Source organism: Geotrypetes seraphini, chromosome 9 (genome assembly GCF_902459505.1).
Source record: "Geotrypetes seraphini chromosome 9, aGeoSer1.1, whole genome shotgun sequence".
NCBI classification, from domain to species: Eukaryota; Metazoa; Chordata; class Amphibia; order Gymnophiona; family Dermophiidae; genus Geotrypetes; species Geotrypetes seraphini.
This window is the reverse complement of record NC_047092.1, coordinates 106,709,972-106,727,329: the sequence shown is the minus strand read 5'-3', so window position 1 is coordinate 106,727,329 and position 17,358 is coordinate 106,709,972. Positions and strand designations below refer to the sequence as shown.

The 17,358-nt window shown below is 47.6% G+C and overlaps 1 protein-coding gene across 4 annotated transcripts in view; it reads right to left on the bottom strand.

Annotated features, from left to right (window-relative positions):
- PAK2 (p21 (RAC1) activated kinase 2) overlaps positions 1 to 17,358 on the bottom strand; it is an 814,606-nt gene that overhangs the window by 232,331 nt on the left and 564,917 nt on the right. For all 4 annotated transcript variants that reach the window (XM_033958726.1, XM_033958725.1, XM_033958724.1 and 1 more), the window contains one exon: positions 4,547 to 4,659. In XM_033958726.1, the coding sequence (XP_033814617.1) occupies positions 4,547 to 4,659 (113 nt within the window). The remainder of the gene's footprint in view (positions 1 to 4,546; positions 4,660 to 17,358) is intronic.

Below are 17,358 nucleotides of genomic sequence, written 5' to 3'. Positions count from 1 at the left end.
GATTAGCAGAGGTGAGTAACCTAATCTTTCGGTCTTGATGGTAAAATCTTTAAGAGAAATCCTATCCTGGGGTACATAGGGCGAATGAGCCAGCGAGTGGAAAACCAGATTCAAATTCCCCGTAGGACAAGGTACTCTCAAGGGAGGCCTCCGTCTCTCTGTCCCCCGCAAGAAACGAACATCCAGGTGAGATGCCAGAGAACCCCTGAGAAGAGGTCCCGCAACACGGTAGTCCCGCAATCTGGACATGGCGAGAAGAAACTGCCAGACCCTTCCTGAGGCCAGCCTGCAGGAAGTCTAGAACATGCACCACCAATGGGACCAAAGGGTCCACTTGAACCCCCGCACACCAAGCCTGAAAGCACCTCCAGGCTGTTGCGTAGACTGACACAGTTGAGTTTCACGAGCTTAGAAGTGTAGTGATGACCGCAGAAGAGTAGCCCCTAGCCTTCAAGGCCGCACATTCAAGCAACAGGCCGTAAGACCAAAGCGGTCCGGATCTTGAAGTGCTATCGGCCCTGTGTGAGCAACCTCCGATAGTATAGAAGACGCAGACCCCCCTCTCTGAGCTCAACTGCACCAGGTCTGTGTACCAAGGTCTTCAGGGCCAGTCTGGGGCCACCAGGATTACCAGAACTTTGTGAGATGCCACCTAGTGCAGAATTTGCCCTATCTGTTCAGATTAACCGGGTTGAACCACCACATCATACTGCTGCACACCACCACCAACCAAGGAAACTTCACTCCCAGTGCATCCTGCTGAGGATTCCACCAAGACAGAAGGGACAATTGGAGAGGATGGAGGCAAGCACTTGCTCATGGAATCACATCTATGGTCGCCACCATGAGACCCAAGACCTGCAGACACTGCCAGGCTGTCGGCGCTGAAACTGCTAACATGTCCCAAATGGCACACCGAAGCCTGAGATTCCTGGGTTCCAGCAGGAACACCCAGTTCCTGCCCGTGTGGAACTGGACACCCAGGTACTCCAAGTTCTGCATCAGCTCATGATGACTTTTCTTGAGATTGATTACCCAACCATGAATTTCCAGTAATTGCACCACCTGGAGAACTGTCTTGTGGCATTCCTCCAGTGAGGGAGCTCTGATCAGCCAATCGTCCAGGTACGGATGAACTAACACCCCCAGGAGCGCAGATGGGCAGCTACCACCACCATGACTTTGGTGAAGGATCTGGGCGCTGACGCCAGCCCAAAGGGCAGTACTGCGAACTGGAAGTGCCTCCCTAGAATGTGAAATCTCAGGAACCTCCTATGGTCCAGAAAAATTGAGATGTGGAGGTACGCTTCCGTGAGATCCAAGGAAGCCAAAAACTCCCCTGGCACCACCACTGCCACAACGGAATGCACCATTTCCATACAAAAGCGTGGAATCTGCAGGACGGCTTTCACTGCCTTTAGGTCCAGAAGAGGCCTGCCATCTTCAGAATGAAGTATATCGAGTATCTCCCAGAGTCCAAATCTCTGCTTGGAAGGGCTCTATGGCCGCCAGATTCAGCAAGCTGTGCACCTTGGCTTGCAGCTTGCTGGCTCTGTCCAGGTTTCCCACCGGCAAAGACAGGAAGAAGTCCGGCGGAAGACTGAGAAACTGCACTCTAAGGCCCTCCCTTGAGGACCCACTGGTCCAAAGTTAGCTTCCGCCAGTCCGGAAGGAAGGCCGAAAGCCACCTCCTGAACCGGGGGGGAACCACCAGAGATCTGGCATCATAATTTTCTCTTGATAGGGGCAGAAGAACAGGAGTTGGAAGACTGTGGGCGCGCTGCACCTCCAAAATGAGGTAGCTCTGTAATGCTGTTCTGTCGTTGGGGGTCTGGCAAACTGTGAAGTGTGCCAGTAGGGACGAAAATTCAGCCGTCCTGTACCCCTGGCCGGGCGAAGCTTAGAGCCTGGGAACACTTTAGGCTTACAAACCTGAACACTGGCCATAAGGTCATCCAGACCCTGGCCAAACAAGAGTGAACCTTTAAAAGGTAACCTGCTCAGTGTAGCCTTAGATGAGGAATCACCTGACCACTGGCAAATCCAGAACTCCCAGCTTAGTAAAAACTTTCAAGAGGTCTGCCAAATAATTCACTCCGGATACCAGGAAGTTGAAGTTATGAAGGACAACCTCCTCATGATCCTGGTGGAGCTTGGTGTGACATGCCTGGGCCACGAAGGAAGTGGAAGGAAGAGCTCGCACTCCCAAAGCAGCGGAATCAAAAAGATGCTTGAGAACAAAATCCACTCTCCTGTCCTGAACATCTTTCAGGTCAGCCCTCTGTCCGAGGGTAAACAGGTACGCTTAGTGACTTGAGCCACAGCCGAATCCATCTTCGGTGGGACTAAGCGCTTGGTGAACTCCGATGCCATGGGATACAACTTTGCCATGGCCCTAGCACACTTCAGGGGACTCTCCAGGGACTCCAAGACCTCCAAGAGTATTTCCGCAAAATCCACATTTTCCAGAAATGCAATGGATAGCGGGGGCTTAGATCTCATGAATGAACATTCTGCCTGAACCACTTAAGCTGAATCAAGTTTCAGTGTCCATCAGCGATTCCGAAATAAGGTCGGGCAGGCGGCTAGACTTGAAGAGCCTGCGCACTGTCTGGTCATCCCTCAGGTCCCGGAACCCACTTTTCTGGGTATCCCTGAGATCCGCTAAGCTTGCCAAGTCCGCGGAGTCCGCCAAGGAAACATGTGATAGCAAAGGCACCAAAACTAAAGCAGGAACAGAAGCAATGGCAGGCACTGGCTTTCTGGTTCACCAGGAAAGGAAAAAATCAACATGCTGGACTCTAAAGATTGAACAGACTGCTGCACTGGAGTCTGAGTGGGAGAGACAGGCATAGCCCTTTTTCTCATAAAAGCCTAATACATCATATCCACAAATTCTGGCAGAAAATAGTCACCGGTGGCAAGAGCCACTCTACGGGACTCAGATTTGGAATGCTTAGAAGATTTATGAGAATTTTCTCCGGAATTGCGCTTGCATTTTGCAGAAGTGCCCTCCGTGCTCAAGTTAGGCATCCCGGATGCTGCAATCGTGGAATCGGAGGAAGGTAGGGCCTCTCTGGAGGAGGGCAGTGCATGATACACGCACAGTTCACACCCCTTGCGGGCCTTGGCGTATGTGATACATGGCTGCGAATCTATCAGCCATCCGTCGCATTTATGGCATGAATCCATATCATCCTGTCCTGAGGAGGCCATATGTGAAGTTTGGAGCAAAAACGAAGCTTCTAAGTTCAAAAAATACACTTTTAAAAACTTTAATGAAAATCCAAGATGGCCGCCACAGGTGCCGATTTTGTCCTAAAACGGCCCGGGGAAAACATTAATTTTATGATTTTACAGGTGGGGGGGGGGGGGGGGGGAAACCAGGGCATCCAGGGAAACCACAAAAAAACCAGATTCAGCACCCCCCAAAATCGTCAAACTCAAAGACATGTGCTGTAATGCATTTCAATGGCAGCCAGCAATACACAGTGCAAGCACGGGAGATCAGTACCTCAGGAGCTGATAAAACTGGATATTCAGGTCTTCTGACCACCTCACCTTCCATGGCATCTCAGATCACAACCAGGGGATTTAGGGAAGATATGCGGTCTGGTTCCAATCCTGGCGTACCTCCATGAACTGCAACAGCCTGCGCTCTACCCCTTAGCAGATGAACCCGGGGTGAGATGGCTCCCGATCTGGAGACCCGATCTGATCTGCAGGCTGTCTGGAGGACCTACTGCAGGTTCTGCTAACAGGGCACCCTCAGTAGCAGACAATCTTTAAGTAAAAGTCTGTGATCTCCCACCGAAGGATCACTCCCCCAGAGTGAATCCACATCACATGGGCAATACCCGTGGCACAGAACAAAATAAAAGACTAGAAATTGGAAAAAAAAATTCACGAGCAGAAGAAACTATAAGTCAGCAGCAAGGCTGCAGAAACAAACTGAGCTTAGAGGGGAGTATCCAGAGAGGTGACCATGGAGAGAGGGATGGATTTATTTGTAAATTCTGCAGCCAAGGCTGGAATAGATGCAAGACCCTATGGTGAAGCTTCCAGAGGTTATTGTACAAGAAGCTAAGTTATCTTCAGTAGCACATGACCTAACTTCCTTTGTGTGGTAAGTCAAGAAAATAGACTAAGCTCTTCTGAGCAGGGACCATCTATTAAATGTCAAAATGAAAAGTGCTGTATATGCCTTTCAGCACTATACAAGTGATACATAGTAGTAGTAGTAATTTAAAAAAGGAGGAAAGAAAATAGTTTCATTAAAGGGTGCATTTACTAATGGTTGTTAAAGCTCAAGCCATAGGATACACTGTATTTCATCAGTGCAAAATAATTAAATTCCCTCCAAAGCATTTTATCAAGACTCAAGCTATCTCCAAGTTATCCCACCCCCCACATAATAGTGAATAAGCTAATTTACAAGAGGCTGACTGAAAAAGAAATTAAGGATAAATAAATCTAACACCCACTACAGTTCTATAATGTTATCACCTAAATTCATCTCTTTTCCATCCACTTTCTATAATTTTACCTGTCTAAGAAGTTGACGATATTGGGATTTTTTAACTCTTTCATCACCAGAATCTCATTGATTATCAGCTCTTTCTTCGGTTGCTTCTGCAAGTTTATTTGTTTAATAGCAACCTGATGAAACAGTGCAGAAAAAGAAAATGCCTGAGACGAGGTTATAAGACAAGTGAAAGCAATTCATAACATGACAAAAATATTTACTTCTTCCTACATACAAACCTCTTATGTGAGATTGTATAACACCTCTCATATGTTATAATTAAAATATTCATATGCCTTTTTAATTGTTTTTCTCTAAGTTTCATGTTTGATGTACTGTTAATCAAAAGTCTTTGACCTGTTTGTAAGCATTAAAAAACACACACAATAATAGCAGTCATATACAATAACAATGAGAAAAAAACAGTAAAAAGAATAAAAAGCAGCAATCAAATATTATATACAAGATCAAACTGATACGGACAAAACCTGCAGATTCCTGGGACTCCTCTAACAAATGAGCCAGACCTGTAGTAATCAATTAAAAAGCTCTTTTCCAGTAGATAAGAGAGACATTCTAGACCAGGGGTGCCCAACACGTCGATTGCGATCGACCAGTAGCTCAGGAAGGCAACGCGAGACGATCGCGGAGCCCATCCCGGGCTCCGTGATAGACTCGTGTTGCCGTCCTGATCTACCGGGCCGATCAGCCTTCCTCTCCAGTGTTCTCCCTAGGGCCTTTTAGCTGGGCGGTCCGCCCAGCTGTCATCTGCTGCCGCCGCTGCTGCTGAACATTAAAAAAAAACGGCTTGGAGATTTCAGCCCGTAGCGAACTTATGCTCCGTGGCTCTAACGTGTGCGTGCCGGCTTCCCTTCTCTTCCCTCCGAAACCGGAAGTTATGTCCAGGGGGGGAGGGAGAAGGGAAGCCGGCACGCACATGTTGAGAACCCTGAAGCAAGTGTTCGCTATGGGCTAAGGCGAGAGACAGGTTAGTGAAGCATTTCCTCTTCTTGCTGCCGGGTCCTGCCTACTTTCTGTTTCCGCGAAGGCAGGACCCGGCAGCATTTCCCCCAACAGCTCGATCGCGATGCTGGTCGGCCGAAGCAGGGAGAGGTTGGGGGCGGTGTTGGCTTTCGGGCCTGTTATTGGTGGCGGTTTGGGTCCTGGTCCCCGATGGCAGTGGCTTGGGGGAGGGCAGGGAGAAAGAAAGAAAAAGGGCAGGCAGGGAGACAGAAGGAAAGAAGAGAAACATAAAAAAAAGAAAGGGAGGGAGAGAGAAAGAAAGGGCAGGGAGAGAGAAAGGAAAAGTTGGGGGAGGGAATGAGGTCTGGAGGAGAGAAAGCATACAGGCTAAAAGAAGGGAAGAAAGATTGGATGCACAGTCAGAAGAAGAAAGTGCAACCAGAGAATCATGAAATCACCAGACAAGGTAGGAAAAATGATTTTATTTTAAATTTAGTGATCAAAATGTGTCTGAATTTATATCTGCTGTCTATATTTTACACTAAGGTCCCCTTTTACTAAACCGCAATAGAGGTTTTTAGCGCAGGGAGCCTATGAGCATCGAGAGCAGCGCTGGGCATTCAGCGCAGCTCCCTGCACTAAAAACTGCTATCGTGGTTTAGTAAAAAGGGAGGGGGGTATATTTGTCTATTTTTGTATGGTTGTTACTGAGGTGATAGTGCATAGAGTCATCTGCTTTGACCTCTTTGAAAAACCCTGAAATAGGAATGATAATTAACATTTTCTATGCGTACAGTGTGCATTGTGGTTTTTTTTTATTTTATTGTTGGTAGATCATTTTGACTTGGTCATTTTAAAAGTAGCTCGCAAGTCCAAAAAGTGTGGGCACCCCTGTTCTAGACAATAGAGTTATTTTACCATACTCGCATGTTCTGCAGAATAAATCCACTCTGATTTTTCACTCTGTGTCTGTAGTACTTCACTGATTGGTGTAACACCCTCTACAGTCAGTACCCAAGCACCAAGAGGCACCCACCTATGTGAAGTAGAGGCATGTGTAATAGGCTAAACAAAGCATTCTGCTGAAAGTAATGAAACAGTACCATTAACCGCAAACATAGGATCCAAGAAGCAGTTTGAAGCATAAACAAACAAATTGTAAACAGGCGCAGAAAAGCCAGGGCAGGTAGTCTAGGACAGTGTTCTTCAACCTTTTTACACAAGTGGACCGGCAGAAATAAAAGAATTATTTTGTGGACCGGCAAACTACTAAGACTGAAATTTAAAAAAAATATTTCCGCCCCATCTCCGTGAGCTCGGTCCCCACAAACCATCTGATCTCATCCACACAAGCCTCAGTTATGATTTTATATTGAACATATTTTATTAAAGTATAAAAAGAAATAATATTCTGTACAATTGTCATTTTATAAATACAAATGTACAGAGCAAGGACCAACAAAACCCGTCTCCCCTTCCCTTCACATATATCCCCTCTACTATCAAGAAAACTCAACAAGCCAAATAATTACAGAATGCTACACAGAAATGTCATGCTAACAGAATACTGTAGTAATAGCGCCACTGGGAAACAGCGATTACAATATGATCCAGTACAAACTAGAAGCAGGAACATCAAAGGTGAAGAGAACCACAACGACAGAGCTAAATTTCAGAAAAGGGAACTACGACGCTATGAGAAAGATGGTTGGAAAGAAACTCAGAAGCAGCTCAGGGAAGATGGAGACCGTAGAGAAAGCCTGGTCCCTACTCAAGGACACGGTGCACAAAGCACAAAACCTGTACGTCCCCAGGTTTAGGAAAGGGTGCAAAAAGAATCGAACAAAAAATCCGGTGTGGATAACAAACGCAGTGAAAAAGGTGATAAGGAACAAGAAAATATCGTTCAAAAACTGGAAAAAGGACCAAACTGAGGAAAACTAGAAGGAACACAAAAAGCAACAAAAGGAATGTCACCGGGTGGTTAGGGAAGTAAAAAGAGAATACGAGGAGAGACTGGCGAGGAAAACGGGAAACTTCAAACCATTCTTCAAGTACGTGAAGGAGAAGCAACCGGCAAGTGAGGAAATGGGACCTTTGGATGATGGAAATATGAAGGGAGTGGTGAGCGAGGGAAAAGAGGTAGCCGACAGGTTAAACAAGTTCTTCTCGTCGGTCTTCACAAGCGAGGATACATCCAATGTTCCAGAACCCGAGGAAATCATAAGTGGGGGTCAGGATGAAAAGCTAGAGCAAATAGAGGTAAGCCAAGAGGATATCCTCCGACAGATAGACAAATTAAAGAGTGACAAATCACCAGGCCCAGACAGAATCCACCCAAGAGTACTAAAAGAATTGAGAAATGAAATAGCGGTTACACTCCAGCAAATCTATAACCTATCCTTAAAAACTGGGGAGATCCTGGAGGACTGTAAAAAAGCAAATGTCACACCTATCTTCAAGAAGGGATCGAGGGGAGACCCGGGAAACTGCAGGCCAGTGAGCTTGACCTCGGTTCCGGGAAAGATGATGGAATCACTGGTCAAGGACAGCATCTGCGAGCACATGGAAAGCAATGGACAGCTGAGGGCGAGCCAGCACGGCTTCAGCAAAGGAAGGTCGTGGTTTACGAACTTACTGCACTTCTTCGAAGGGATAAACAGCCAGATGGACAAAGGGGAATCCATTGACATCATTTACCTTGACTTCCAAAAAGCCTTTGACAAGGTACCCCATGAATGGCTGCTTAAAAAGATGTGGAACCACGGGGTGGAAGGGGATGTCTACCGATGGATTAAACACTGGTTGGAGGGCAGGAAACAGAGGGTTGGAGTAAAGGGCCAATACTCCGACTGGCAAAGGGTCACGAGCGGAGTTCCGCAGGGGTCGGTACTGGGACCGCTCCTGTTCAATATATTTATAAATGACCTGGAGATGGGGACAAATTGTGAGGTTATAAAATTTGTAAATGACACCAAACTCTGCAGCAGGGTTAGAACCACGGAAGACTGTGAGGACCTCCAAAGGGACCTAACGAAACTGGAAAAATGGGCAAAGAAGTGGAAAACGAGTTTTAACGTAGAGAAATGCAAGGTCATGCATGTAGGGAAAAAGAACCCGATGTTCAGCTACAAAATGGGGGGATCATTGCTAGGGGTAAGTAACCTTGAAAGAGACCTGGGTGTGTTGGTGGATACAACACTGAAGGAATCGGCACAATGTGCGGCAGCCTCAAAGAAAGCAAACAGAATGTTGGGTATCATCAAAAAGGGTATCACGACCAGGACGAAGGAAGTCATCATGCCACTGTATCGTGCAATGGTGCACCCCCATCTGTAATACTGTGTCCAGTACTGGTCACCGTACCTCAAGAAAGACATGGCAATACTTGAGGGAGTCCAAAGAAGAGCAACTAAATTGTAAGAGGTATGGAGAACCTTTCATACACTGATAGGCAGTAGCGTACTAAGGGGGGGCGGTCCACCCCGGGTGCCAGCCCTGAGGGGGTGCTCCCGGCCTTGCCGTTCAGTCCCCCCTCCCCCGAAGGACCGCTCGCCCCACTGACCTTCCTGCACCACCTATGAAGCAGCCCGCAGCAGGATTGCGATGTCAGCGATCCCTGCGCTGCTTGGGCGCTGCTTCCTGCGCTGTGGTCCCGCCCCTCCTCTGACATCAGAGGAGGGGCAGGACCGCGGCGCAGGAAGCAGCGCCCAAGCAGCGCAGGGATCGATGACATCGCGATCCTGCTGCGGGCTGCTTCATAGGTGGTGCGGGGAGGCCAGGGGAGGCGAGCGGTCCTTCGGGGTGGGTCGGGGCATCAGGCCTTCAGGGTGGGGCGGGCAGGCAGGCAGGCTTTCAAGGGGGAGGGGGGTGACAGGCAGGCCTTCAAGGGGGGACAGGCCTTCAGGGGGGGACAGGCCTTCAAGGGGTGGGACAGGCAGGCCTTCAAGGGGGGAGGCAGGCCTTCAAGGGGGGGGACAAGCCCTCAGGGGGTGTGCAGACCTTCAAGGGGGTGCAGGCCTTCAAAGGGGAGGGACAGGCCTTCAAGGGGGGGGCAGGCAGGCCTTCAAGGGGGGGCAGGCAGGCCTTCAAGGGGGGGACAGGCCTTCAAGGGGGGGGGACAGGCCTTCAAGGGGAGGACAGGCCTTCAAGGGGGGGTGCAGGCCTTCGGGGGGGTGCAGACCTTCAAGGGGGTGCAGGCCTTCAAGGGGGTGCAGGCCTTCAAGGGGGGACAGGCCTTCAAGGGGGGGGACAGGCAAGCAGGCCGTCCTTCAAGGGGGGGGACAGGCCTACAAAGGGTGGACAGGCCTTCAAGGGGGGGACAGGCCTACAAGGGGGTGGGACAGGCATTCAAGGGGGTTGGACAGGCCTTCGGGGGTGTGCAGGCCTTCGGGGGGAGTGCAGGCCTTCGGGGGGAGTGCAGGCCTTCAAGGGGGGGACAGGCCTTTAAGGGAGGGACAGGCAGGCAGGCCTTCAAGGGGGGGACAGGCCTTCAAGGGGGGGACAGGCCTACAAGGGGGTGGGACAGGCCTTCAAGGGGGGACAGGCAGACCTTTATGGGGGGATAGGCCTTTGGGGGGGGACCCTGGTTTAGAAGTACACGGAAGGAAGGGAGTGTTCAAAGAGACGTGCATATGCCAATCTTTGGGGGGGAGAAGAAATAATTTGTCTGAAAATAGAGGAGAGGGAGAGAGATGATGGACCATGGGATTTAGGGAGGGAAGGAACAGAAAGGGAGAGAAATTGGACACAAGGGATGGTGTGGAGGAGGGATAGAGATACTGGATAGGAGGGTAATTGGGAAAAGAAAGGGAGAGATGGTGGACTGTGGGGTGGTGGGGAAAGAGGGAGAGATGCCAGATGAAAGGGTAGTTAAGAAAAGGTGGATCTGTGGAGGGAGATGAAAAAAAGGAAAGATCCAAGACTTCCTGGGGAGGGAAGGGAAATGGAAAGGGAGGACAGTGTTGGCAGATGGATGGTTAGCATGCAGAAAGAAGAAAGAAGGAGACCCTGAAAGCAAGTTATCAGAAGAAAACCAGAGCCTTGGACCAACAAGATTTGAAATATAACCAGACAACAAAAGGTAGAAAAATTAACTGTATTTTCTGTTTTGTGATTACAATATGTCAGAATTGAAATGTGTATCCTGCCAGAGCTGGTGTTGGACTGCAAACGTAAGCTAGGATTTAACAGAGAGGAAAAGTCCTTTTTGTTTCTTTATTTTATTTACACCACAGCGCCAGTATGGTTAGGAGAAGCCAAAGGGGGTGAAAAAGCTATAAAACCCACCAGGATTTTTGAAAAAAAATCACCCAACTGGGCAGGAAAATCGAATTGAAAAACCAATTCAATAGGCTGAATCGAATCAAAATTTTTTTTCCTGAATCTGGCAGCATTAGTTTGCGCTACTGTCTTAGACTTTAGGACCTGGGATTGGGGAGAGATGGCATCCTCAGTACTTTATAATGCAAGTGAAACGAGGATTTGGTCAGACTTTTGAAGGGTCTGCAGAAAAAAAATATTGTATAGGCCGGGGACATGAGACAGCAGGAAATGGGAACTTTTCTTCCTTCTATTTTTGTGAATGAAAAGGCTGAGGATGTCAGAGTTCAGTTAAAATATGTGCTTTATAAGAAAATATAATAATGTGTTTTATAAAGTTTATAGCATAGCTGGCCTACCCAGTGAGGTGTTCCTAGTGGTGGTGGTTGCAACGTGTCAATGTGTTGAGAGGAAGAGGTGGTCTGGGAAATTCTGCTGAGCAAACTCCGGGTCCATTTCCACCCCCCAGTTAGTCAACTCCACTCAACTGGTTCACACACTGAGTGAGTCTTTGGGTGTTGTTTTGGGATCTCTTCCAGTGGTTTATCAGTATCTCCTTCTGGTCCAAGGAAGGAAACTTTGTTATCCTTAGCATTGACCTACAGAATATGTTTGTAACAGCGCTGCTTGTGTGGCATTAGGCTATGTAGTGATCGAAAGAAAAAAAACAGACCTTTGCACATTTTTGCACTATATGGTGGGTGTATGAGGAGATTCACATTTCCTGCACAGCTAAGTCCATGTGAAGTTACCTTGTGCTGTATTTGACATCTAGCAAGGTCTCTGTTTGAAAGGAAAGATCTAAACTGAAAAATGAAGTGGCCAGAAGTTATGGTAAAAGCAGATAGTGTAGCTGGTTTTAAGAAAGATTTGGACAATTACCTGGAGGAAAAGTCCATAATCTGTTATTAAGACATGGGGGAAGTGTCTGCTTGCCCTGGATAGGTGGCATGGAATGTTGCTACTCTTTGGGTTTTGACCAGGTACTAGTGACCTGGATTGGTTACCATGAGAATGGGCTACTGGGCATGATGGACCATTGGTCTGACCCAGTTAGGCTATTCTTATGTTATGTTCTCATCTGCAGGGGTCTTTGTTTTCACTTCTTATTTTAATGTATTTTTTTTCTGGGAACTTATCAGTGTTTTTTATAATGGGAACAAAAATGGAAGAGAATTAATGTGTGTGGGATGAGGGGGTAACTAATTTCTTCAGCTAAATAATTCAATCCACCTCAAACAGACATAGGAGAATTCACGCACCATTCACACACCCTCCAACCAAAAACGTCAAAAGAAAAAAACTGTTCGACAACCTCCTAGCCATTCGAGCTGCAACACTCGACCCCCATCTCTACAACCTATTGACCTCGACCACAGACTACAAAACCTTCAAAAAGAAATAAAAACCCTTCTATTCAAAAAACACATAAAACCGAACTAACACAATCAGAACTGTCCCAAGCATCACCTGCAACTACTCCATATGTACTTCTGATGTCATGAAAATTCAGACATAATTTATGTTATGTTATGTTTGGAATATAAGAAAATTTTCACTGCCTGTTTCTATTCTGACCATTTATTCCGTTTCATGGTCATTACAAAAAATATTTTTTTACATGGGGGGGGGGTGTCAAAAAATGCCCCGGGTGTCACATACCCTAGGTACGCCACTGCTGATAGGTTAGATAAGCTGGGACTTTTCTCCCTGGAAAAGCGGAGACTTAGAGGAGACATGATAGAAACCTTCAAAATCTTGAAAGGCATAGAGAAGGTAGACAGGGACAGATTCTTCAGACTGATGGGAGCCACAAATACAAGGGGGCACTCGGAGATATTGAAAGGGGACAGGTTTAGAACAAATGCTAGGAAGTTCTTCTTTACTCAGAGGGTGGTGGTCAAATGGAACACGCTCCCAGAGGCTATGGTAGGACAGGGCACGCTACAGGGGTTCAAAGAAGGTTTGGATAAATACTACAGGAAAAGGGGATTGAGGGGTACAGATAGACATAGAGATAGGTATAGGAAAGGCAGGGACAGATAGACATAGAGATAGGAACAGGAAAGACAGGGACACTTAACAGGTCATGGACCTGATGGGCCGCCGCGGGTGCGGGCTGCTGGGCGCGATGGACCTCTGGTCTGACCCGGCGGAGGCAACTCTTATGTTCTTATGTTCACATGACAGTAATAGTGTTAGGGGAGTGCCCCCTGGTCAGAGAGAACCCTAAACCAGCTGGAAGCTAAAGATGCACTGCCTGGGCTTTGCAGTCCCCAGTTATGTCTTGTGACAAACCTGTAGCTAGCTTTGTCCCTATAAGGGATAAAAGCAGCACACGGTCCCTGGTCAGAAGAGCTGATCAGGTTAAAGGTAAAAGTTTGGAAATGGCTGACTACCCCTCAGACAGTGAGGTAGAGCAAGAGAGACAAGAACATAAGAATATCCAGCAGAGAGCGCTGTCTCAGGATAGGTACTTCAGAAAGCCTGTGGGGACTCTTATTGAGAAATGGAGACCCAATCCTGCAAGGTACACACATTTCCCACCTAGGAGGAAGCTGTATGATTTCCCTAGGGATTTGCTGCCCAACCCCCCCGGCTCCTAGGAGAGAGGGGTGGGGCTTTAACTGGGATAAGAACAGGGCGTGGAATCACAGTAAGGGGAGCAGGGACAGGGCAGAAGCTGAGGAGCCTCGGGCAGGGCAGGACCTACAGCAGCGCAAGGAGACAGAGAAGGAGAGAAGTCTCTCTCCTCAATCCCATGTTGGGGAGGACATAGAAATGGCTGAGGACTGCCCATGCTCAACTCCAGCTGCTGCTGACAGGACAGAAGCCATGGAGATCTCTGAGCAGTTTGTGGAAGCTGACAATTTCCCTGCTGAAATGGAGGTTGGTTACTGAAGGGAGTGAAGCTAGGCTGTGCTTAGGCTGGATCCCCTAACCCAAGCCTCAGCTGACGGTGATTAGCAAGATACTTTCCGTTCCACTGTGAAGGCTGCAAGGAGGTCAGTGTTTGTTCAAGAGAACTGTATTTGGGATAGGTGTGAATTGCCTGTTTGCAAGCTTTAGTATATCTCAGCAGCTTATCTACTGTCCTATTGTACTCCGTGAACTGAGAAACAAGCTGCTCCTAATGAGTTTAGCAGGCAGCTCTGGACTCTTTAACCCTTCCTCAGCTAGGTTAGCTGAAGGTTGAAACCTGAAGTCACTGTTACTACTTTAGGTTCCTGGGTTTTGTTAGGAAGTTTATTTCACATGATTTTGTGGATTTATTTTGATGCCATTTTTTGTGTTTCTGTTACCCTGGTGAAAAGGACTGTATGCAAGCCATGGCAAGTCCAGGAAATTGCCATTATATGCCATAGGCAAGCTGTAAGCCATTCTGACAACTCGGACACATTAATAAAGTTAATGAACAAGTTTTTGAACTGACTTAAGATTGTGTCTCCTCCTTTTTGGGCCAAGGTTATCTCAGTGTGGCCTGGCAGACTAGGCAGGAGCCTAGTCTGTTCTAACCTGAAAAGCCTTCCTCCTACCTGAGGAGGCCACGCTGACAGGTCAACCTTCAACACAACTATACCCCTGCCGGTCAGAGCAGGGTATAAGTGTGTCACAGTCTCTAGCAGGATATATAGTTCAAACCTGATATATTCTAAAGACAAAATAGAAAAAAAAATGATTTTTTTCTACCTTTTGTTGCCTCTGGTTTCTGCTTTCATCTTCTTTTCACTCTTTTCCTTCCAGCATCTGCCCTATCTCTTCAATCCAGCATCTGCCCGTTCCACCCACTTTCTGCCCATTCCAGAAACTGTCTGTCTCCCCCTGCCATCTCTCCTCTAGACTCCCCCTTTGGTCTGGCATCCATCATCTTCCCTCTATTCCCTCATGGTCTGGCATCTTTCTCCTTTCATCTCTCTTTCTCTCCCCCCACTGTGGTTTTTAGCATCTCTCTCTTCTCATTTCCTCCGCTCAGATCTGATATCTCTGTCTCCTTCCACGTTTTCTGGCATCTCTCTCTCCTCTCTCTTCTCTGGTCTTCCTTCTTTATTTTCTGCCTCTGTCTAAATTAAATTCTTTCTTACTATGCAGTCCTGTTTCCCTCTTTTCACTGTGTCTGCCCACAGCATGCTACCCTTTTCCTTCACCCCTCCACTATCTCACTAACTCTATCTTCTTCCCCCATCCAGCATATGTCCTTTTTCTTTATCCCTCCTTCCATCCAGTATGTGTTCTTTCACCACTTCCATTCAGCATTTGCTTTCCCTTCTCCCCACTTCCATCATCTACCCCCTTCTCTCAATCTCTACATCCACCACAGGCCCATCTCTCTCTCTTCCTCTCAACTTTCTCCACAGGCCCATCTCTCTCCCTTCCTCTCACCTTTCTTTCCGATTTTGGCAAAAGGCCCCCCCCCTCCCACCCTGTTGACACTCAAAATCGGCAACGGGCCTCGTTCTCCCTCAGCATCAACAGCACTTCAGATCGGCAACGCGGTGCTCAGTCCAAAGCTTCCCTCTGACTCGAACTGCCTGGGCGGAAACAGGAAGTTGCGTCAGAGGGGAAACTTTGGGCTGAGCACTGATCTGAAGTGCTGTTGATGCCGGGGGGAGAAGGAGGCCCGTTGCCGATCTTGAGTGCCGGGGGGCCCGTTGCCGATCTTGAATTGCGTCGTGGGGGAAGCCCCGATGCCACCCATCGCCGTTGCAGCCCAAACGCTACTGATGGCCCCAATCTGATTTTGCCAGCTCTGCGCAAACCGGCAGGAATTTTTTGCAGACTAGCAACAGTCTGCGGACCGGCGGATAAAGAAAACTGGTCTAGAATATCTCACCTATCTACTGGAAAAGAGCTTAACATAAGAATATAAGCAATGCCTCCACTGAGTCAGACCTGAGGTCCATCGTGCCCAGCAGTCCGCTCACGCGGCGGCCCAACAGGTCCAGGACCTGTGCAGTAATCCTCTATCTATACCCCTCTATCCCCTTTTCCAACAGGAAATTGTCCAATCCTTTCTTGAACCCCAGTACCGTACTCTGCCCTATTACGCCCTCTGGAAGCGTATTCCAGGTGTCCACCACACGTTGGGTGAAGAAAAACTTTCTAGCATTCGTTTTGAATCTGTCCCCTTCCAATTTTTCTGAATGTTCTCTTGTTCTTTTATTTTCCGAAAGTTTGAAGAATCTGTCCCTCTACACTCTCTCTATGCCTTTCATGATCTTGTAAGTCTCTATCATATCCCCTCTAAGTCTCCTCTTCCCCAGGGAAAAGAGTCCCAGTTTCTCCAATCTCTCAGCATATGAAAGGTTTTCCATACCTTTTATCAAACGTGTCGCTCTCCTCTGAACCCTCTCGAGTATCGCCATATCCTTCTTTTTTTTTTTTCATATTTAAATATTTATTGAAAATTTTTGATAATATAAAATGCAAGCAATACAACAAAGAACAAGCAATATCAAAAGCAAATACAAATGCATATAATACTGCGTGGACAGCGATAAAAGCTAAAACCCAAAAACAAACTCACCAGCCCCGTCCAGTTTACTCCAACACTTCCCCTCCCCCAAACCAAATTTCCCCATCCCCAAATTCTCCACATCCCCCCCTCCCACCCTCCCCCAACGCCTAGCAGACTACAAAGTATCCTGGTCTGAGAGATCCACTACAGAGCATCCAGCAGCCTTTCCAATTTACACCATGTGCTAAAGTGAAGTACATAGGTATGGCGACGCTTAGCCACGGCTATCTCCATCTTCCCCAAAGATAACAAGCGATTAACCCAAATAATGAGTTGGGGCTTCTCTATTTTTCCACTGATTGGCAATTAGGCATTTAGCCGCCGCCAAACCCCAACGAAGGAACTTAGTCTGCCATGTATGCTCCCTATTATTATGTAACCCCAGTAAGCAACTCTGGGGAGTAACTGCAACACATTCACCCAGACAATCAGACAAAGTGCCAACCACCACCTTCCAGAAAGAGTGAAGGACCCCACAGTCCCACCAAATATGTAGAAAAGACCCCCACATTCATGCCACATCTCCAACATTGATCAGACACTCCTGGGAACATTCTGTGCAGCCATTCCGGGGTATAATACCACCTGGTAAGGACCTTATATGCATTCTCCTGAACCAAAGCACAGGAGGAAGCTTTATAAACCTCCCTACATATAACCTCCCAGTCTTTAGCAGAAAACCGTGACTCCAAGTCCCGCTCCCATTGCTTTTGAAAAGAATAAATAGCGGGTAAATGTCCCCTCAAATATTGGTACATCACAGAGAGCGGTCTCGGGACTTTCTGCAAGAGCAACCACAAGTTTTCTATGGGTTCCCGATCAAGCGGTGACCCGGAATCCCAGCCCTGAGCCTGCATAAAATGTCTGATCTGAAAATAGGCGAAATAATCACCATCAGGTAAGTCATATTTCTGCTGGAGCATGGTAAAAGGAATGAGCCCAGAAGTCCCCACTAAATCTCTAAATACTCGTATCCCCTTTTGAAACCATCGACTAAAAACCCGATTGTCTCAGCCTGCGGGAAATTGAGGTT